Raw genomic sequence first — 21,345 nt, 5'->3', positions numbered from 1 at the left:
ATATAAATTATTGCTAAGTCAATTTTAAATTTTAAGTCGAAGAAAGGAATGTGGGAAGAGGCTATTATGTGGAGTTAGGTCAGCCACGATTTCTTGAGTAGTGAAACAGGCTTGAGGGCTTTGAAGTTCTATTCAAGTATAAATGTGTGCAAAAATCAAGAGAAAATGAAACAAAGAACTGCAGATGCTGGAAATCTGAAACAAAAAACAGAAATTGCTGGAGAAGCTCATTAGGTCTGGCAGCATCTGTGGAAAGAAAACCAAATTAACTTTTGAGTTCAGTGACCCTTTCTCAGAACTGATAGCATCTCAGGAAAAAAGTGGTATTGGGTGGGAAAAGGAATGAGCAAGGGGTGGTCATGGAGCACCAAGAGAGGGAGAAAGAGAGAAGGAGGAATAAGGTGAGGCAGACAAAAGGGTGATTGATAGTAAGCCTTCTTATATGGCAACATTATTTTCTGAAAAATGAACATACTTTTGAATTCACTGTGTTACACTAATAATGGAGCTGCACTATTTCTCGAGTCATCATAAATGTCTAAAAACTGCATTAAGTTACCAAGATGATCAATTTGCCTGACTGTCTACATTCAGGACGAATGCTTTGTTTGCACCACATCCACAAGTGACATTCACTTGCAGTAATAACATCCTTAGATGGCACCTTCCAATCCCACAATCACTCCCATCTAGAAGGACAAGGGAAGCAATACAAGGTAACACCACCAGCTGCAAGTTTCCTTCCAAGCCACCCACCACCCTGACTTGGAAATATACCACACAATACCAGGTTAGAGTCCAACAGGTTTTGTTTGGAAGTACAAGCTTTCGGAGCACTGCTCCTTCATCAGATAGTTAGTGGGGCAGAATCAGAGGACACAGAATTTATAGTAGTTTGCTGGTGTTGTGTGGTTTTTAACTTTGTCCACCCCAGTCCAACACTGACACCTCCAAATCATGGAAATATATCACCGTTCCTTCACTGTCACTGGGTCAAAATCCTGGAATTCCCCTCCTAAAGGCATTGTGGGTCTACCTACAGCAGGTGGACTGCAGCTGTTCAAGAAGGTAGTAACTAGGGATAGGCGATAAATGTTGACCAACCAGCAATGCCCATGTCCCAACAGCGAATAAAACAAAAACATAATTTGCTCCAGGTTTCATCGTTAACATGAAAATCCATCCTTTTTTAAACAAGTTTAATCTTTACGAAGTGGCAAATAAAAGGATTGCTAATTTACTATTATGTGATTAAACCCTGCCCCACCAGAGTTTCATTTACATACATTCATTCACAAATAAAATTGGATGGTGTGACAGAAATATTAATAGTCAGGGAATATAGGTAGAGAAAGCAATTGCAGACCAGAAGGTGGAGAGTTATTTCTCACAGTTCATTTGATTTTAGTAATGAGGACATGATATTGTCTGCAGAGTGATAGGGGACTTTTGATTCAGTAACTGATTGGGTTGACTAGTTCTTCTCTTGTATCAAACATCTTTCTTTTGGATCTCTTGATTTATTTTCTCATTTCACTTACAGAGATGAGCGAGAGAGATTTTTCTTGTTTACTGGGTTCTCAATATCGCTGGCTGCATTGCAGTCCCAGTTCTGTTGCTGAACCAACCTAAAAGCTGTCGCAAGGTAGTCTTTCCTTAATTCAATGATTCCTGATGCAACTGTATATCATTTTTAAAAATAAAAACATAGTCTTGTGTATCAAAGGCTGTATGCACACACTTCTACTTGATCTTCAAGCTGCAGGGCATATTTTAGTCACATCACAGTATCTAACTTCCATTTTTCAAAGTTTAGTGTCCAAAAAGCGATATGGTCCCTTACAGCTGCAACAGTTCAGAATTCAAGCAGAAAATGATGAGACTTCTAGTTGATTTAGCAGCAAACATTGAGATATTCAGCTCCATTAAGCATTGTGACCCAAAGATGTCGCTACGTGTATAGTGTGTGTACGAACCTCAGCACAGAGAAAAGATCAACTGTCCAGGATCTTCCATAAATTCCTGCAACATTGACTATTCCATCTCTAACTTGATCACCTTGAACTTGCTTGGCCTGCTGAAGACTTTTAATCGCAAGAACAAGGTGGGAGGTTATGTGCATAGGTAGCTGGATTGGAAAAGACTTCTTCTATTAAAGTGTATTTAAAACTAAAGCTGCTGAACACCCCAAAGCACACATTCCCCAACCCCTGTATCACTGACTTCCCCGACTGCACCAACCCTACCACCCCTACTGTTCCCAACTCCAAAATCCACGTATACTTTCCCACAAATCCCCTACTTCAACTCCCACCACCTTCTCAACCTCTCCTTTTTCAGTCTCTCTCACCCCCTTCTCTATCCTCCCTGCCCCTCTCACTCTACCTCATGCCTTTCCTTCACTGTCTCCATCCTTCCCCCCTCCTTGTCCTCTGCCCTTCGCTCCATGTCCCTTACTCATTCTCCTTCCCAGCCCTTCATCATATCCTCCACCCATTCTCTTTCTCCTGTTTCCCCTTCAATATCCCTCACCCAACACTAGTCCCTTTCCTTGCCATTGTCATGAGTCTGATACCCAGGCAAATATACCAAAGATGGCCTTCTTCCCATAAATAAATAAAGAAAATAGTCAAAACCCTGGAATTTGCTTCCTAATAATGTTGTAGATCGACTGCAAAGGCTGCAGCACTTTAAGAAAACTGAGAACCCCCACCCTCTCAAGGGCTCTCATGTTCAATTTCATCATCGTGGCATGCTGCACGTACGCACAAATAGTTCAGAGCTAATGAGAAGCAGCAAATATTGAAGTTAAAAATGACATATTTATTGCAACATACATCAATAGCAGAACCAGACAAATCCAGTTATCTTTCCAGAATATTTTGGAGAGTATAATGGACTGAAGTATAATGTCATAAAATGTGTATGAACATCTCCAATGTACAAATCTTGTTCAAAAAAACCCTCAAAATACTATGGCTCAGTACATGCATAAACAATAAGGTTTCATTGCCTATGAGAAACTAAACTAGCAAAACTAAATGTATCCAGCAGTGGCTTATAATGCATTATACAATTTATTAAAAGTGATTGGGGTTCAAAAATATGCTATATGATATAATATTTTATATTAGCATCCTTTAGTATCCACCATGGCACCATTTTGGAATTACTGAGAATTTCAAAATCTATGAAGAAAAGCAGAGAAGTTTAAGGTTGGTACAACAAAGCAGCAACAGGAAATTAAATGGGCAAAAATGGTCTAGCCCAATGAGCAAATGTACGTGTTTATTTTTATCCTTTGTTGCTTTAATTAGTGTTACTAGTGTCTTGGCCTATGTTTCATGCTCAACTAATGTGATAAATTCAAATTATCTGCTCATTATCACCATGCTATTTGTGGAAGTTTGCTGTGTACAAATTGTGACACTTTCTACTTTACAACCTGTCTGTAATTCAAAAGTACTTCATCAACTGTGAGGGTGCAAGGACGTCCGAAGCTTATGAAGTGAACATTGTAAAGGTAAAGGGTTTTTTTTATAACTGTAATAATAATGCACAAATATTAAGTTGCAAATTCATGACCACAAACATGTGTCTGCCATGAACCCACAGTTATGGACAGGAAATCATTTCTCTGTCTAAAATAAACTTTCTGCACCCCCTACATTGGAGTGAATTGTTTTTTTATAAAAGTGAAAAGTATACCAGCTCTTCATGTCAGTGACTGATAGGATGTAACCTCAGTCCCAATCATTATCTATTGATGTTTGGAGAAGTAAATTATTTATTAAATGCTCTGTTTTGGTTTGTTCTGTCCTTATTTTTACCATTCGCTTGCCTTGGCTTAGAACCAGGGGAAGGAAGGATATTTATTGGCAGTTTTTGCATTGAAGTAAGGAGGTGTTAATCTTCTTGCAAGAAGAGCAGTAGCCTGACTTTGACTCCTACAACCATTGGGATTACCAATGGTGGAGTTCAGATCCCATGGGAGAGGTTGGGGGAGTGTGGTTGCTGCTCCTCCTAGCTCCACAGGAGGATTTTTCTTGAAACTGAATACTTCTGTTCTGTTTGACCCCTGCTGAACTCATCAGAAAACACATTTTCCAAAAGGATTTCTTCAACTGTGTTAAACATCCAAGGCAAAGGATTCCATTAGATTGGCAGCTCATCTGCCATTTTAAAAGTTCATTCACTCCATCATTGAAACACTGTGCCAGCAGTATGTACCATCTATAGGTTGCACTGCAGCCACATGCCAAGGCTCCTCCGACAACACCCACCACCTCCAGCTGGAAGGACAAAGGTAGCTGCTGCATGAGAACATTACTGCCTTCAGACTCTTTCCCAAGCCACATACCATGATCTAGAACTATATTGCCATTCCTTTGTTCTTATCTTGCAGGTCAACATCCTAGAACTTGCTCCCCTACTGTGAAGAATCCTTGGCTTTGTGCATCTGGCAACATTACCCAAAAATGGACATGATAAATTTAGCAGTAATTCAAAACCTGCACCAATTTACTTTGGCCATCCACTGCTGAATCTGTCAGCATTTTAGACCTGAAGATCATCCGCCAATTTCTACCCATTCTACCCTTCCCACCACAACCTCCAGGTGCCATCACTGGTCACTTCATAAAGTCACCATGTTCCCTTTTGAAATAAATTGACCAAGGCAAACTTACTTAGACTAAACCACAGGAAAGCTGGCTGCAGACGCAATTCCACATTGATTGTTCTTGTTCCTTGACATGTAAATAAATCCTTCATCACCCCAGTCTGTACCCCAGCTAACAAAAAGAAAATGATGAAATATGAATATTCCAAAATGTTAAAACCTTAGCCAGACGGCAGATTCCAGCTCCTATTTCTTCTGTTCTTAAGTTTTTGTGCAAATATATCTTCAAATTACACTTAACAATATTACAATTTCAATGAAGCATCATATCAGACTTAAAAATCTGTTTCTTTCTGCACAGATGCTGCCAGACGTATGGAATTGCTCCAGTACGTTCTGTTTTTATTTCAGATCTCCAGCATCTGCAGTATTTTGATTTTATTGGAATGTGGAATTTAACAGAGGTAGCTGAAAATGTTTTAGAATTTTAATGGCATTCATACGTTTGTGGAAATTGAAGCATGTTAAAGCTGCCTTTGCATTGGATCCTAACTCAATGAAGTTTGTTTCCATAACAGTATATGTTTGCATGAACATTCATTTGTTGAAGTGCATAATATCATGTCATGTAGGAGATCGCATATTAAACTACATCACTACATATTACATGTTTTTCCTTTAAATATTCATGTATTACTCTTACAGGCACTGTAGATGACATCCTTGTGTTGATTCATGTTTAACTTCACTCTCCAATACCCAATTGAGAAATAATACCAAAACACTGCAAAAATACTGCATCTAACTTTCTGCTCCCTGGAAAATCTGGTGTAGCAGAAAGCTGAATTAAGTATTCTGCAGGAAGGTTCATTGGCATAGGGACTATGATATGAATACTCATTGTGTGAAGCCAGAGTGTGACTTTGAAAGGCAGCTTTTTAACTACTGCCCAGCCCCTAGACTGTAAACCCCAGCTACCACCTTACGGGCTGGTCAGCTATCTCAAGTTAAAGGCACACAAGTTGACTAAGGACCCAAAGGAAACCATCCTATCAGGTGCCAGTGAAATAAGGCCTCCTTGACTGAATCTGAAACGGTCTAGGATTACTGTTGGCTGCTGCAATAAATACCCTTTTATAGAGGTAAAGATACAGACCAACAAATTCTGTCCGCTGTAGCTGCAGAGAGGCAGCTAAAACAGCTCTGAGGATGCCCTCTACCATGTCAGTCATGCAGCCCTGAAGATCTGATTAGATTCTCTATAGTGTGGAAACAGGCCCTTCAGCCCAACAAGTCCACACTGACCCTCCGAAGAGTAACCCACCCAGACCCATATCCCACAGACAATTTAGCAATTTAGCCTGGCCAATTCACCTGATCTGTACATCTTTGTGACTGTGGGAGGAAACCGGAGCACCCGGAGAAAACCCACGCAGACACGGGGAGAATGTGCAAACTCCACACAGAGAGTCACCTGAGGCTGGAACCGAACCTGGGTCCCTGGTGCTGTGAGGCAATTATCCTATATTTGACCCGGACTAATTCACTTAACTTACGCATTCCCAAACACTATGGGCAATTTAGCTTGGCCAATTCACCTAACCTGCACATCTTTGTTTGGTGGGAGGAAACTGGAGCACTCGGCCTGAATGTCCTTAACTCAGAAGCCAGAGCTTGGGAAGAAAAATGCCATGGGAATGTGGAATGACAGACAAGGATCAAATATTTTGATAAATTAATTCCTGCTTTTACTGAGATTTCCCTGCTCTTTTATCCCTAAGGATAAGTATTTCAAAATAAAGAAACAATATGGGAATGAAATTTGATCATATCTAAGAACACCAAGTAAAGCTGCTTGACGGTATTGTCATGATTGCTACAAAGACATCCTTGTCAATCACAATATGCTCAATGAAAGACACAGTGAGCTGTGTATGTTGTCAAAGCAGAAAGTAAAACTATAGCTGAGCATGGAAGAGGAAAAAGAACCGAAAGAAGAAAAGTTGCTGATCTTTTGGAAATAGTTTCAAATAATAAATTCTAACCATCTGCGGCTAAACAGAACTATATTGGGCTTTCAGAAGGGAAAGAGTTCAGTGGTTAGCAAACTGATCTCTTGTTATGAGCTCATTGTAAGAGGAGTGGAAAATGACACCAAGGTGATAAATCCCATTAATCATTAGTTAACTACTTTATTCTGCAAACATAAACAGTCAATACAGATGGTCTCTTTTCTTGGTTATGAAACACAATTGTTGGCAAATGTAATTTGGTGGAATTTAAGTGTAATTATTAAATTTGGAAAAGAAAGCTAGTCTCACTAATGGTGACCATGGGACAATTGCCCATTGTTGAGAAATAAAAATAACATCTGGGTCACTGATGTTATTCAGAGAAGAAAATCTGCTGTGCTGCCCTCACTGGTCTTGCCCACATGTGACTTCAAATCCACAGCAACATAATTGACTCTTAATAGCCACATGAAAATGGATGAGCAAATCACACAGTTCAAGGTTAATTAGTCATGGGCAACAAATGCTGGTCTTGCCAGCGATGCCCTGATCCCATGAAAGAATAAGGGAAAACAAACAAGCCAGTGTTCCGTGAAAACTGAGACAATACCAGGAAATGTTCAGCAGGGTTAAGTCAGTTTTATGGATTATATAATCAAAAAGTATCATCAGTCCCAGATTACCACACCCTCATTTGAGAAGAAACAACTGGTTGAAGTTTAACCTGGTCACCACACCTAAGGCAAGACGAGAGTTTGAGGCAGTGAGTCCTTCTCACCCAGTGCAGGGATTGAACCCGTGCTGTTAGCAACACTTATTATTGCAATCCAGCTCACTGAACTAACCAAGGCCTGGATTATGTGTGGTGTTTGCAAGGCAGTAGTTTATACCTTTACCTGTTCTTAACCAGCCAATAGTCATTTCCATGTAATGTTCCATATCCAATAACTAGAACACCATGATTAAGCTCTTCACTACTACACAAGGGCTCATCATAGACACCTGCATTCAAAAAGGAACAAAGTTACCAATGTTTTTCCAGGAACAGGCTACAAAAGATTTGTACACTTACAAATTCCCTGATAAAGGGAGAATCAGAGGTAACAAAGACATCTTATTCGACAAGTATTCCATTATGAAATGTGATCTGTAATATTTTGATCCACACAAAATAAAGAGTTACAGACTCACACAGCATGGAAACAAGCCCTTCGACCCAATGCATTCATGCCAATCCTGTTTCTTAAAGTGAACTAGTCCCAGTTGCCTGCATTTAGCCCACATCCCTCTAAATGTTTGCTATGCATGTACCTGTCCAAATGTCTTTTAAATGTTGTAACTGTACTCATCTGTAACACTTCCTCTGGCAACTCATTCCATACACGCTTCATCCTCTGTGTGATAAAGTTGACCCTCAGGTCACTTTTAAATGTTTTCCCTCTCACCCTAAACCTAGTTTTAAGTTTTAGACTTCTCTAGTTTTAGACTTCGAATTCTAAATCTAATTCTCTATAAGGTCACCCCTTAGCTTCCTACACTCCAGGGAAAAAAATGTCCCAGTCTATCCAACCTCTCCTTATAACTAAAATATTCCAGTCTTGGTAACATCCTTGGTCAATTTGCAGGCACTTATTGTCTTCAGTTCAACACCTCCCCAATTACTTGCCTTCCTGGCAAGTTGGAAAAATATATGGTTTCCAGACGGGATAACTGGGGCAACCTGCCTGCCAGGTTATGGGGGTATTTCCATTTGCCTGAATCTGGGGGCCACCAGAGTCATGTATGGAGGGGGTGCAAAGTAGTGGCCTCTGAAAGCCAGCTTCCTGCCCTTGCCTCTGACTCCCCTGAACCCCTCTCCCTATACCTCCTCACTGTTGGATTGCATGAGGGACAGGCTTGACCAATGGGCTTTAGGAGCCAGAATATGCTGGCTCTTCCCAGAACACCACTGTTGTGACCTGCGATAGCTCAAGAAGATCATCGGTCACCCCTTAGCAAGATGATTGGAGGGTGAAATGGAGAGCTTTCTTGTAAGTGGGAGTGGGAAATTAGTCAACATCTAACACGCCTGCCTCCCCTGTTAATCTGAGAAAGCTAAATTGTGGACTCCACATAGATTAAGCTCACCCATGATTATGACAGTACATTTCTTACATGACTTCTTCCTCTATGCTCAACCTGATCTTTTGTCATCTAGCGTATGTGCCTTTTTAATAGCTCACTCCATCTCATTGAGCAGGGATTCGGTTTTGCACAGCAGAAGTGACTATAAATTGCATCTATATACCTTGTATAGCTCAAAATATACAGATTTGGTATATCTGATGTGTAGATTGCTTTCTGCATCCAAATTCATCACATGAATCACTGGAACAAGAATCTGTGCCATGGATGTTAAATCATAAAACTGCATAATCTAAATGGGCAAAGAATTATCCAAAAGGCAACTTATTCCATCCAAATGCCTACCTGAGGAATATAATTGGAATGATAGATGACCTGCATCAATGGCAACGGAGATTGGTCCATTGTCTGCCACTGCCATTTGCAAATAAGCCTCACTTCCCTTGGGTAGATCAATGTACCCATTGCATACAGCACCAATAGTTTCTGGATTAAAGTTGCATAATCCTTCCTGAAAAAGTAGAACAAAAGCAGCAGAGCTTAATGTGCTGAATGCCATGTGTTATATACCTTATCAGAAGTGAACACTTTCATGTTCAAAAACAGTTTCGCCACGTCTGTAGTTTTTCTGTTGTTTCCATTGGGTGTGCAAATTTAAAATGTAGGCATTATTGCTTATGACATGGCACTTGCCACACTAGCCATTTCCAGCATTTCAAACCACTGAATAGATTTGGTGGGATGCAGAAAGGTACTGGGTGGGATACAAAAATGACTAGGTCTGTTAATTAAATTTCAGAATTGTTACAGCACAAAGGAGGCCATTCGTCCCATTCTCACTGTGCCAGCTTTCCAAATGAAAAATGTACTTAGTGCCAATTCTCCAAGTAATCCTGTTCATTCCTCCTTTTCAAGATGTAAGGTAATATTGCAAAACAGCTAGTGACCTCTCTTTGCGCAGACTGCATTTAGCCACAGTTTTATACAGAGAAAAGACTGCTCAGAATGTAATATATTTGTTGGTATCGATAAAAGTAAAATAAATAATGGGTCTGTTAATATTCATAGCCACTCACTGAGATGAACTCCACTCACTAATTATTCAACTTACCATCTTCAGCTCTGAACTTTTTGAATGAAGCATATTGCTGGGAATTAGTTTGATATTTAGATTTGAATTGCCCCTTTAGGCAGAAATCACTTATGATTATGTGGTTGATTTTCTTAGAGCCACATTGCCATAATACCAGCTCACTAAGTCCCTTTTACAATTTTATAGTTTTACTTTTACAGCTCTCCACAGCAATCCCCCTGCACATTTATTTCCCTCAGGTGCACATCTTTTCTTTTGAAATTAGTCTTTACTTATACCACCTTTGTCACTACTTGCTATATAAAAATAGTTCTTTTTCACAAACCCTAAATCAGTGTCCCCCTGTTCTTGCAACATCTACTAATGGGAACAGCTTTTCCTTTTTTACTCTACCTGCATCTGCCTTAATCTTGTGCATGTCGATCAAATCTCCTTTCAGTTTCTTTTACCCCAAGAATAACCCAATCTCTTCCTACCTAATTATCTCACTAAAATCTCAAATCCTTGTGAATCTTTCTGGAAAATCCACATCCTACCCTCTCATCCTTCCTGAAGTGGGGTGACCAAAGCTGGACAAAATGCTCTGGTTATTGCCTCTCTCCGGTTTCACTCAGTGTCTTCATTTGTGAAGGTCAAGACCCTGTTTGTTTTGTTAGCAATTTTCTAAATATGTCTTGCCACCTTCAAAGATTCATGCACCTCAACTCTTAGCTGGGTCTGTATAACTCCTTCTTAAAATATCATTTAACCTCAATTCCCTCTCCCTATCTATTTTGCCAAAATGCAACACCTCATTTTTTTTTAGATTACTTACAGTGTGGAAACAGGCCCTTCGGCCCAACAAGTCCACACCGACTCACTGAAGCGCAACTCACCCATTCCCCTACATTTACCCCTTCACCTAACACTACAGGCAATTTAGCATGGCCAATTCACCTAACCTGCACATCTTTGGACTGTGGGAGGAAACCAGAGCAAACCCAGGGAGAATGTGCAAACAGTCAGTCGCCTGAGGCAGGAATTGAACCTGGGTCTCTGGTGCTGTGAGGCAGCAGTGCTAACCACTGTGCCACCGTGCCGCCCATATTTCTCTCTATATTAAATTTGATTTGCCATTTTTGTCCATATTCTGCTAGCCTGCATTCTCTTTAAATTAATTATTACCATTCTCAGTATTTGCCAAATCTCCAAAGTTGGTGTTTTTGGCGAATTTTGAAATTTTGTTCTGTGTTCCAACATCTCCTTTGTGGTAATAAAAGTAACACATTTACCTAAATATCTATTATTTCTGATTAAACATGCATCCATATACATGCATACCCAATTATAGCCTCCATAGCACCACTCTAGGAGAACTTACACTGCAAGGGCTTCCTTAGATGAGTGGAACTTTACAATATTGCAACTAGAGAGGCCAATAACTGGAATCTCTCCAGCCTCATGTACACAGCAAGAACAAATTAAAATAACTTGCAAGGTAAAAGAAATGAAAAATCACAAAAAGCAACATAACAAAGATTTGAATGGTAACTCAGTGCATGCATTCTCTCAGGGAACAATGGGCAAAAGCTTGGGAGAATCAACCTTTTGGATGGTATCATGAATATTCCTTCCACAGCTAAAATGTCATGGACTGGGACTTGGGTCAGGAGCTTCTCACTTTCAGTCATAAAGCTGGATGTGAGAATAAAATGCAGGATAGTTATGAACTAGTTGAATGGCAAGTTGTAGCAAAGTTCATTCATCCATAGTCAGCAGTTTAGGATAAAGATAACCCTTTATAATCCAGGGATGCTGAGATTTACAGTTATGACCCTAACAGTACCATGGAAGAGATTAATGGCTATAATTAGTCAATATCACTATTATCATTGCATAATCAACTACTGGAATAGTTGAAGGTGAACTTGATGGACCTTGGGAACTCCTACGTTCCTATGATGGATATCAGCTGGAACTCTAATGACCAGGGAGCAAAGCTCTTGCAATTCACAGAAAAAAAGACATACTTTTGCACTGCCTTCAAGAAAAAATAATCCTTTGAATATATTGGGTTATGTAGCGTGGTTGTCTCATTGTAACTGTTTTAATTCCAATATGCTGATTTAAAAAGTCCATTAAAGATCCACTTGAGTTCAAGGATCAATTATTTTTCAGGTATTTAATCGCACTTCAATCCAATATCAAGCTAGTTAATGCATCTAGTCTTTGTGCAGACATGGAATCAAAAATTACAGGTAAAAGATCAAATCATATGCATGCTTTTGTGTTAATATCTGTTATGCTTTCATTTGATTAAGGGAAATGTAGGATTTTGTGTTAAATGTGTAAAGGCGGTTGTTCCTATGTGAATTGAAGTCGTGATTCAATATGGAATACTCTGTCAAGATTCTCTTAACCTCTGCTGTGTATGGATACGATTCTTCAGTGTCGATTCCTCCATTGGTTATTATGTAACGAAATGCATTATCCATGAGTCCACCGTCACAGCCATGATTTCCATAACCACCGGAGCAGTCAACAAGCTGCTGTTCACTCAGAGAAACTAAGTTACCAGTATTTCTAAAGTGCTGTCCTTCCAAAGATCCAGTCTGTGATTAAAAATAAGCACACAATTACATACAGGCAAAACATATTTTAAAAAATGAAAAGGAAACATGTATTTCAATCTAAGTATTACAAATTGCTGAAGTGGTTGGTTATCTCAGTTGGTTTACAATGCAGTGTGATACCAACAGCACCAATTCAATCCCCCCCCCCCGCCTCAGCTGAGATTACCATGAAAGTCCCTCCTTCTTAATCTCTCCCATCATCTGAGTTGTGATGACCCTCAGCTTAAAACCATCACCAGTCATCTCTCTTTAATGACAGTGCAGCCCACTGGGACTATGGTGATTTTAATTAAGAAAACTCATTAAAACAGTAAAGGTATCGGGAGGTTAGTATATTAAACCTGGTTGAATTGTACAAAATTACTTGTTCATGTATTGAAGATACCTCAATATCTTACCAAGCTGCAGAATTTATGTCTTCTAACACTAAAGTATAGAAGGATCTTTTATATGTTCAAGCTCAGTCAATATTGATATTACAACCTCAGAGTTCAATCATAAAGTTACGTACTTCAACTTAATCAAAGATTTGCTTATCTAATGTTCAAAATACCAGAATGTAATGTTTTATTCTGATTAAACATAATCCTTATCGTGAAGTAAGGCTGCACAATTCAGACTTACTGCACTGAACGCCCAGCACGAACCACAACTCTCTTGGTTTTTCACAGGAGTGACATAGCCTTTATCTCTCCAATCCACTCTGTCTGGAAGATCAACATTATTGAAGGACAGAGAATGGAATGTGGCATGCTTTGTGGAATTTGTGTTTCTCAAGCAGTTGCCAAGCACCAATTTTTTATATTCTTCATTTTTCTGCAAAAGAAACATCATTAAAACTGTTAATATTATTAGGTTAGAAGTTCACCAAGGCTCCTCAGAGGCTTCCAAACTCACAAGCACTTTCACCTAGAAGGAGAAGGGCAGCAGATACATGGGAATACCACCCCTGCAAGTTCCCCTCCAAGCTACTCACCATTCTCATTTAGAAAAATTTTGCTGTTCCTTCAGCATTGCTGAGTCCAAATCCTGGAATTCCTTCCCTAAAGGTATTGTGGGTCGACCTACAGCATACAGTAGTGGTTCAAAAAGGCAGCTCACCACCATCTTCTCAAGGACAACCTAAGGTGGGCAATAAATGCTGGCCCAGCCAATGATGCACACGCACCCTTGAGTGAATAAAGAACTGTGGAGTAATAGCTTGACTAGTAACACTGACCAGGTTCCTTAAAATGAGTGAGATACAAAGACTTGTGGTCATGAGTAAATGAGAATGTTATTCATTTTGGACAACGCCATGATAGATTTATAGCAAAAGTAATGTCTAAAGTCTACTGTCAGTAAATCTGATTACTCTCTGACTAGCTAATGACAATCATGAAAGATGTATATGGAGGCCATCTGGTGCAGTGAGGGACTGCATGGGCTAAATATTGCCAAAACTTAGTTAAGCATCAATCTTGCTGAGTTTCATGAAGGGTTTCTGTCCACAAGCTAAAACAAGTTTTCTCATGTTATCTTCCCAAACTTGCCTCATTACCAATGCACCATGCTTTTTGGCATCCCACCAGTTGTACTCTCCCTCCAACTACAGATGGATATATTGCCTGCTGCTGGGACTGCACAAGATCCTTGATGCTGGTGCATTCAAGTTATGCCAGACCTGAAGCATTCACTCAGCTTTCTCTCCACAGATGCTGTCAGACTTACTGAGTTCCTCCAGCATTCTCTGTGTCTGTTTCAGATTTCCAGCATCTGCAGTAGGTTCCTGTCACTAGCCAGATGACATCCCATGGTTGGAACTTGAATTCTGCAGCAAAGGGAGAGCTGATATCCTTGCCAAGTTTCTCTCCCACCCATTACATTTTAAATAATTGGAAATGATAGTGGTCTCACTCCAGGTAACTTTAAAATCAACAGGGCCATTAAAGAAAATCCCATGACACTTTTTAAAATCTGCTTTGCTGGTGCACAGTGAATGCAGTGTTAAAATATGAGAGTATTCTACCCACCTGTCTCTGTGAATCTAAATCAAGCTCCAACTCCAAGTTTGTAAAGCAACTGTGGCATCATGTGAAAACAGAAACCACTTTGCACGATACAAAAGCTGCATTGTAGATGCACCTCCAAAGAAAGTAGTAAACAATGAATTACCAGATCAGCAAAAGCGTTCATTCCCAGTCGATAATTATACAACCCCTGGTCTGCCAGCATATTGTGCACTATAACAGTCTTCCAGTTAGTCAGCCAGATCTCCTTACGATAGTCTACCTCTTTGAGGGAAGAGTACAATTTACCTTGAATTAAGGGAAAAGATTAAAGTAGTCACTTCACTTTCTCAATTCCTGAGTGAAATTAAGCGAGTTACTTTGAATCGATTTAGAAGAATGATCCATGGTCAATTAACTTTTTTTTTAATGCATCAAATACATTTAAAATTCAATATATACAAGACATGTATGGATATATTGTAGAAAGTGTAATAAATTCAAATACGTAACCCATCAATATCCCTAAAGCAAAACAGAATAACAGTCTTCATTGCAACATAAAAGGTTATATTTTTATTAATTGAGAACAATTGATAATATAAAAATCTGAAGGAAAGGAATCAATTGGGCAGATTTTTCCATAATGGGTAACAAACAACATCTGCCTTTGGATTTGCCCTTGTACCCTTCAGCTTAGCACAATCTCACCGACAAGTTGCCAGAGATGTGAGCCTGTAGTGGTGAAAAAAGGGAACCAGGGCATCAGGGACCCAAGTAAACTAGACAATCAATCTCCCTAACCTGTGATATTTATGGATTTATGGTGAAATAAATTACAGTAGACCTTAAAAAGATGGTGAATTCAGGAGGATGAATTCAGTCATACACAGGAAGAGGAAAGAGAGAAGGTAGATTAGAGAGAGAGAGAGAGAGAGAAGGAAAGAAAAGACATGAAGTGGGCTTTGCCTCCAGCAAGATATTTTACCTGATCCACCAATGCTTATTTTATTCCTCAAGACAGAAGAAACTTGGCAAGGTAATAGTCACATTGAAAGATATTTATTACAGCTGGCTTTTTTATACAATTGTTACATTCATAGATATATACATTCCTGGGCTAGCTTTGGGGTATTCATTGTTTGTCATGCTTCATGTGATCCAAGTTAAGATGGTGATCTTTATTCTATTGGACACGCTATAATGTAATGTTTATAAAATAAGGAAGTCTGTTTAAGTGATACTGACATATTGTCATGAGTTATATTGACTGTGAAATAAATCGGACTGACAAAAAAGAAAAAAAACCCTGACATTTCTGAAATCTCACAAATTTAAAAAAAGCTGAAAGAATAACACGCCACATCTATAATTGCTACATGAATTACCATGGAGCTTAATTGTACATATGGGATGCCTCACTTTCAATTTGACTGATTTCTGCATATTAAATCCTGTGATTCCCTATAAATCTTTTTGCAACAGATTAGGCTTCCTTTTTTTGATTCTGATATTCAAGACATCTTCCTAAACTGAATTTCACTGAGTAGTTGGTGACTAGTTTACAACGATTAGCAGCAATTGATCCCATGCTCACATTTCTGCCTTTGGCGTACTGCAACGTTATAATGACACTCAATGCAAGCTTGAAGGATGCCATCTTACTTTCTGTTTAGAGTCTTTACAGTCTCTCGGACCCAATATTGAGTTCCCCAACTTCAGAGTGTGATCTCTGTATTAGATTACTTACAGTGTGGAAACAGGCCCTTCGACCCAACAAGTCCACACCGACCCTCCGAAGAGTAACTCACCCAGACCCATTCCCCTACATTTACCCCTGACTAATGCTGGATTAGTGGTGCTGGAAAAGCACAGCAGTTCAGGCAGTATCCAAGGAACAGTAAAATCGACGTTTCGGGCAAAAGCCCTTCATCAGGAATACGGGTAGAGTGCCTGAAGGGTGGAGAGATAAATGAGAGGAGAGTGGGAGTGGGGAGAAAGTAGCACAGAGTTCAATAGGTGAGTAGGGGAGGAGATGAAGGTGATAGGTCAGAGAGGAAGAGCTTCAGGATAGAGGAAATGACCTGGGAGTTGCAGTGGGAGATGGACTCCCTGGGATCCTTGTAGAGAGAGGAGGAAAACTTCTTCAAGGCAGGCATCCTTGCAAGAGGATTCGCAGTAGGGTTAAAATCAACTAGGCAAAAATGAAGACTGCAGATGCTGGAAACCAGATTCTGGATTAGTGGTGCTGGAAAAGCACAGCAGTTCAGGCAGCATCTGATGAGCAGTAAAATCGATGTTTCGGGCAAAAGCCCTTCATCAGGAATACAGGCAGAGTGCTTGAAGGGTGGTCATTTCCTCTGCCCTGAAGCTCTTCCTCCCTGACCTATCAACTTCATCCCCTCCCCAACTCACCTATTGTACTCTGTGCTACTTTCTCCCCACCCCCATCCTCCTCTCATTTATCTCTCCACCCTTCAGGCTCTCTGCCTGTATTCCTAATGAAGGGCTTTTGCCCGAAACGTCGATTTTACTGCTCCTCGGATGCTGCCTGAACTGCTGTGCTTTTCCAGCACCACTAATCCAGAATCTGGTTTCCAGCATCTGGAGTCATTGTTTTTACCCTGATTAATGCACCTAACACTATGGGACAATTTAGGATGGCCAATTTACCTAACCTGCACATCTTTGGACTGTGGGAGGAAACCGGAGCACCCGGAGAAAACCCACGCAGACACGGGGAGAATGTGCAAACTCCACACAGACAGTTGCCCGAGGCAGGACTCCAGTTACATTCCCCAGCTGTGTTTTATTTCAGTCTTGCTGGCTTTACTCTCAGCACAACAGACTTATTTCACTCTGATTTCACATCCCTATCTCTCCTATTCCACCATTATCGCTGTCTTTGCCTTTCCCCCGGGCATCCTTGCTATTTGTTCTCCTTTCTACTCCTCCCTTAATAAAACCACAATACTAATAAAACCATAAAGTGCTGGAGAAGCTCAGCAGGTTTGGCAGCAGTTGTGGAGAGAAAAACAGAACTAAAATTTCAAGTCCAGAAGAAGAGTCATGTTTAACACGAAACATTAACTCTGTTTCTCTTTTCACAGGCCTACTAAGCTATTCCAGTACTTTATGATTTTATTGTTCCTCCTCCCTTCCTGTTCAACAGCATTAAAACCATCTTTTCCAACACCTTTCGATTCTGAAGAAGAGTCATACCGGACTCAGAAAATTAACACTGTTTCTGACTTCACAAATGCTGCCTGACCTGCTGAGTTTCTCTAGCACATTCTGCCTTATTTCAGCTTTCCAGCATCCTCAGTGCTTTGCTTTTATTACAGCAGCTTTTGTATAAACCTCTCGCCAGGGGCTGCTCATTCCCTGTTATCCACGTTACACTTTTACACAATTGAGATGTCCTCCGTTGTGTTGTTTTATAAGAAACACCAACTGCGCAGGTTGGACTGCAGTTATGCTGCAGCAATGTCTGAAACAGTCGCAAAGACTTCTGTAAATTCTGAGCCTCAGCTAAGCAATGCAGCTTATATTACAGCTTACAAATTGTCTTGTGTCCAACTGAACTTTAATCTATCTCCATTTGTGACAAAGTCCTCAAACCAAAACACTTTAATACACAGCATATTGGAGCTCCTCACAGTATCAAGCCCAAATGACATGGGCAATTTGCTTTGACCAATCTGCCTAACCTGCACGTTTTGGGGCTGTGGGATGAAACTGGAGTACACGGAAGTAACCCACACAGATTTGGGGAAAATTTGCAAACTTTATACAGACAGTCACTCTGAGGGTGGATTTGAACCCAGGTTTGTGGTGCTGTGAAGCAACAGTGCTAACCACTGAGCCACCAAGTATTGGACCAATTCTCATTGAGAACTACTTGACTTTATGGTAGAAATTATTTTTGAAATTCACACTAACCAACATTTTAACCTATGCAAAGAAGGAGGTTTTGGCTGAGTAGGGTTGAGCAGACACTTGCCAACATAAATTCCTATCCAATCCAGCCATTTCCAATTTTAACCAAGTCTAGAAGTCAATCAACCCAATCCAAGCAAGGGATTGATATTTTCGATATGGTAATGAGGCTGCTTAACTTGTTATCATACTGCTTTTGAAAGTGAACTTCTATCTTCCACATTCCTGTCCATCAAGCATTCCAGCTGCATCAGCATGGTGAGGATTTGATGGAATCACAAGCCTTTACACCAGACTACTGGATCCAGATGCCGACCTGAGGATCCTTTCCGATCCATGCTCCCTTAAAACTTCCTTCCACAAGTCTTCCAACCTTCCCTCGAACCGATCAGGCTCAGATCTTGCACCTTTCCACCCTACCACAAGTCCATCATTCCCAAGTCCATCAGCATATCCTCTCCACTCAGATATCGGATGTGCTCCCCATCTCCCACCTCAATGCCCAGGATCAGCAGACCCCGTGATCACCTCCTGTTGACCCACTGACCCCGATTAACACCTTCCTGATTCACCCTCTGATTACATATCCCATTTTTCTCTAAAGAAGAATTCCGAATACATTTTTTATTAAGTCACAAGATGTGGGAATTGTGACACGGCCAGTATTTATTGCCCATTCTTAAGTTCCCTTGTCATGGTGGTAGTGAGCTGATTGCTTGAATAGTTGCAGTCCATTTGAGATCAGCATATTGAAGGGAGTCCTAGGGTTTTCAGAAATGAAGGATGACAGCAGGGTTCCAACTCAGGATGGCTTAGAGGTGGTAGTGTCCCCTGGCATCTGCTGTCCTTGTCTGTTTAGATTGTATTGGCTGTGGGTTGGATGGTGCTGCTGAACAAGAGTTTGGGAGTACATATACAGCTGCCAGGTGCTAGCACTGGAGAGAACGCGTTATTAACATAAGATGGCAGTGCAGGCACAGTAGGCAGTGTTTGGGTTCCTGAGCCCATCTGCTCCAGGCTGCCTGCATCCCTCTGTCCTTTCTCATCTCTCTCTTTTTTCTTTTCTTCATGATGTCATGAGGGAGCTGGAAGGATGTCAGTGAGTCTTCGGCTGCAGGGAATGCAGTGCACAGAGCGGGTACACGTGGTACACATCGCTGCGGAGTGCTGACTCCTGGCTGTTGTAGGCCATTAAGCCTAGACTCTTGGAGGGGTTGTCATTATTGCACCCGGAGCAAGACTCCGTGAGACCCTGGACAGCTTGCAGAAGCCATGGAGCTGAGTTTGAAGAACCTTTGTGCAGAAGATGAACTCTATTGGTGTAATCTCTTCTTATTCTTTTTGTAATGCAAAATGGTGCCATAATATGGTGATAAAACACTTTTCGATGTATCATTCTAGATAAACGTGATAATAAATGAATAACTCAATAAAGGAGTGCCTTGGTGCGAATCAAGTGATCCCTTAGTCCTAGTTGATTTCAAGCCTCTTGAGTGTTGTTGGGGCAGGGGTAATTGGGGAATATACCATGACACTTCTGGCCAGTGCCTTGCAGATAATGGACAGGCTTTGGAGAGTAGGGCAGTAAGTTGCCATGAGACCGTAAGGTAAAGGATCTGAATTTGGCCATTCAGCCCATTGAGTCTGGTCCACCTCTCAGCCATGGCTGATATGTTTCTCAATCTGCCTTCTAGCCATAACCTTGATCCCTTTTCTAATCACCATGGTGTTCCAGCCTCTGACTTGCTCTTAGAGTCATAGTATTGGTATGGAAAATCCTGTTCGATTTCTGGTCAGTGGTAATCCCTGCAAGTTGATTGTGGTGAACTGTGGAGCAATCATGGTAACATGTCCAAGTTTTAATTCGGTTTAATCAGTTTTAATTTGCTCTTGCAGGTACAGTATTTATGTAGCTGGTTCAGTTAGGTTTTAATGGTGAGCTCCACTATGTTCATGATAGGGTATTTGATGATAATAATACCATTGAATGTCAGAATATGTAGTTAGATTCTTTCTTGTTGATCATCGACATTGCCTGGCACCTCAGGGAGAGGGGGTGAGGGGTGGGGAATATTACTTGTGGAAATTTTCTCTTGATGTATCTTTTTGCCATCTCTAAATGGTTTGCCAGACTGACTGAAATCCAAACTTTACTACACTCTTAAACTGCCCTTAAGTTGGAAGTTGGAAAACACCAACAATGTTTTATGTGAAAACAATATTACGAAGATTAAAAAGGTTTTATAATCTGGCAGCGTTTCCACAATACAACTTAAACTTCAACCCACTAGACATTTGTATAGAAAATGAAACAGGCTTAGTGGATTTATAGCAACACTTACATAACCAAGTGAACAAATAAAAAGCAAGAAAAATAACTTACCAAACTTCTTTTTCCAGGCAATCCATTCCAAATCTTCAATAGAGAGGCTGAGAGCATTTGCCAATGCCACAGTAACTACTAAAATCACAAACTTCATTCTACATTAAAAGGTTAACATATTATTTAATTCAAAGTTTAGAAAACAAACAAATTTAAATTTGGGTCCTTGTAAATATTTTCTAACCAACCTGTTCAGAGATAGTATAATTGAAACTGACTATATTTCTCACCTGTAGATGTCTTTTTACCAGAGATCTATTGAGACTAGACAATCCAGTCAACTAAAACCTCGAATGACAGAATCAAGGAAATGCAGACTTTTTAAATACTTGCCTAACTGTCAATCATAAGGTTTTTTGCTTACTGACTGAAAAATAGAGGAAATGGATGTTTCATCTCAAGATACAGTTAATTTAAGCATGACAGAAGTGTTCCCACCATTGATCTTTTTAATTGTTTAGGAAATTCAGGAGGCAATTTCTTGTTGAAGGGAAGTCACACATTTTATTCTTCAATTAACTGATACAGAGAAAATGTTTTTAATGTGAAAACACAACTTTATTCCAATCAAAA

The 21,345-nt window shown here is 40.2% G+C and overlaps 1 protein-coding gene across 1 annotated transcript; it reads right to left on the bottom strand.

Annotated features, from left to right (window-relative positions):
* Nucleotides 1–2,802: 2,802 nt before the first annotated feature.
* ctsl.1 (cathepsin L.1) lies at nucleotides 2,803–21,060 on the bottom strand. The gene is made up of 9 exons (XM_043717288.1): nucleotides 21,003–21,060; nucleotides 20,773–20,870; nucleotides 14,617–14,759; nucleotides 13,087–13,278; nucleotides 12,250–12,441; nucleotides 9,103–9,268; nucleotides 7,530–7,635; nucleotides 4,689–4,793; nucleotides 2,803–3,188 (listed from the first exon to the last, which is right to left on the bottom strand). Exons 2-8 carry the CDS (start codon nucleotides 20,867–20,869, stop codon nucleotides 4,694–4,696), a joined length of 996 nt encoding a protein of 331 aa, XP_043573223.1. The 5' UTR covers nucleotide 20,870; nucleotides 21,003–21,060; the 3' UTR covers nucleotides 2,803–3,188; nucleotides 4,689–4,693.
* Nucleotides 21,061–21,345: the final 285 nt, after the last annotated feature.

The sequence above is a fragment of the Chiloscyllium plagiosum genome, chromosome 27 (assembly GCF_004010195.1).
Source record: "Chiloscyllium plagiosum isolate BGI_BamShark_2017 chromosome 27, ASM401019v2, whole genome shotgun sequence".
NCBI lineage: Eukaryota > Metazoa > Chordata > Chondrichthyes > Orectolobiformes > Hemiscylliidae > Chiloscyllium > Chiloscyllium plagiosum.
This window is presented reverse-complemented; position numbering and strand designations above follow the sequence as displayed.

Excerpts from the sequence above, each read along its gene's own strand:
- ctsl.1 (XM_043717288.1), bottom strand. The coding sequence starts at position 20,869 with ATGAAGTTTGTGATTTTAGTAGTTACTGTGGCATTGGCAAATGCTCTC. Across the intron at positions 12,442-13,086 it reads CGTGCTGGGCGTTCAGTGCA|ACTGGATCTTTGGAAGGACA; the intron begins GTAAGTCTGAAT and ends TTTTAATCACAG. Across the intron at positions 4,794-7,529 it reads TATTGGCTGGTTAAGAACAG|CTGGGGTACAGACTGGGGTG; the intron begins GTAAAGGTATAA and ends TCTTTTTGTTAG.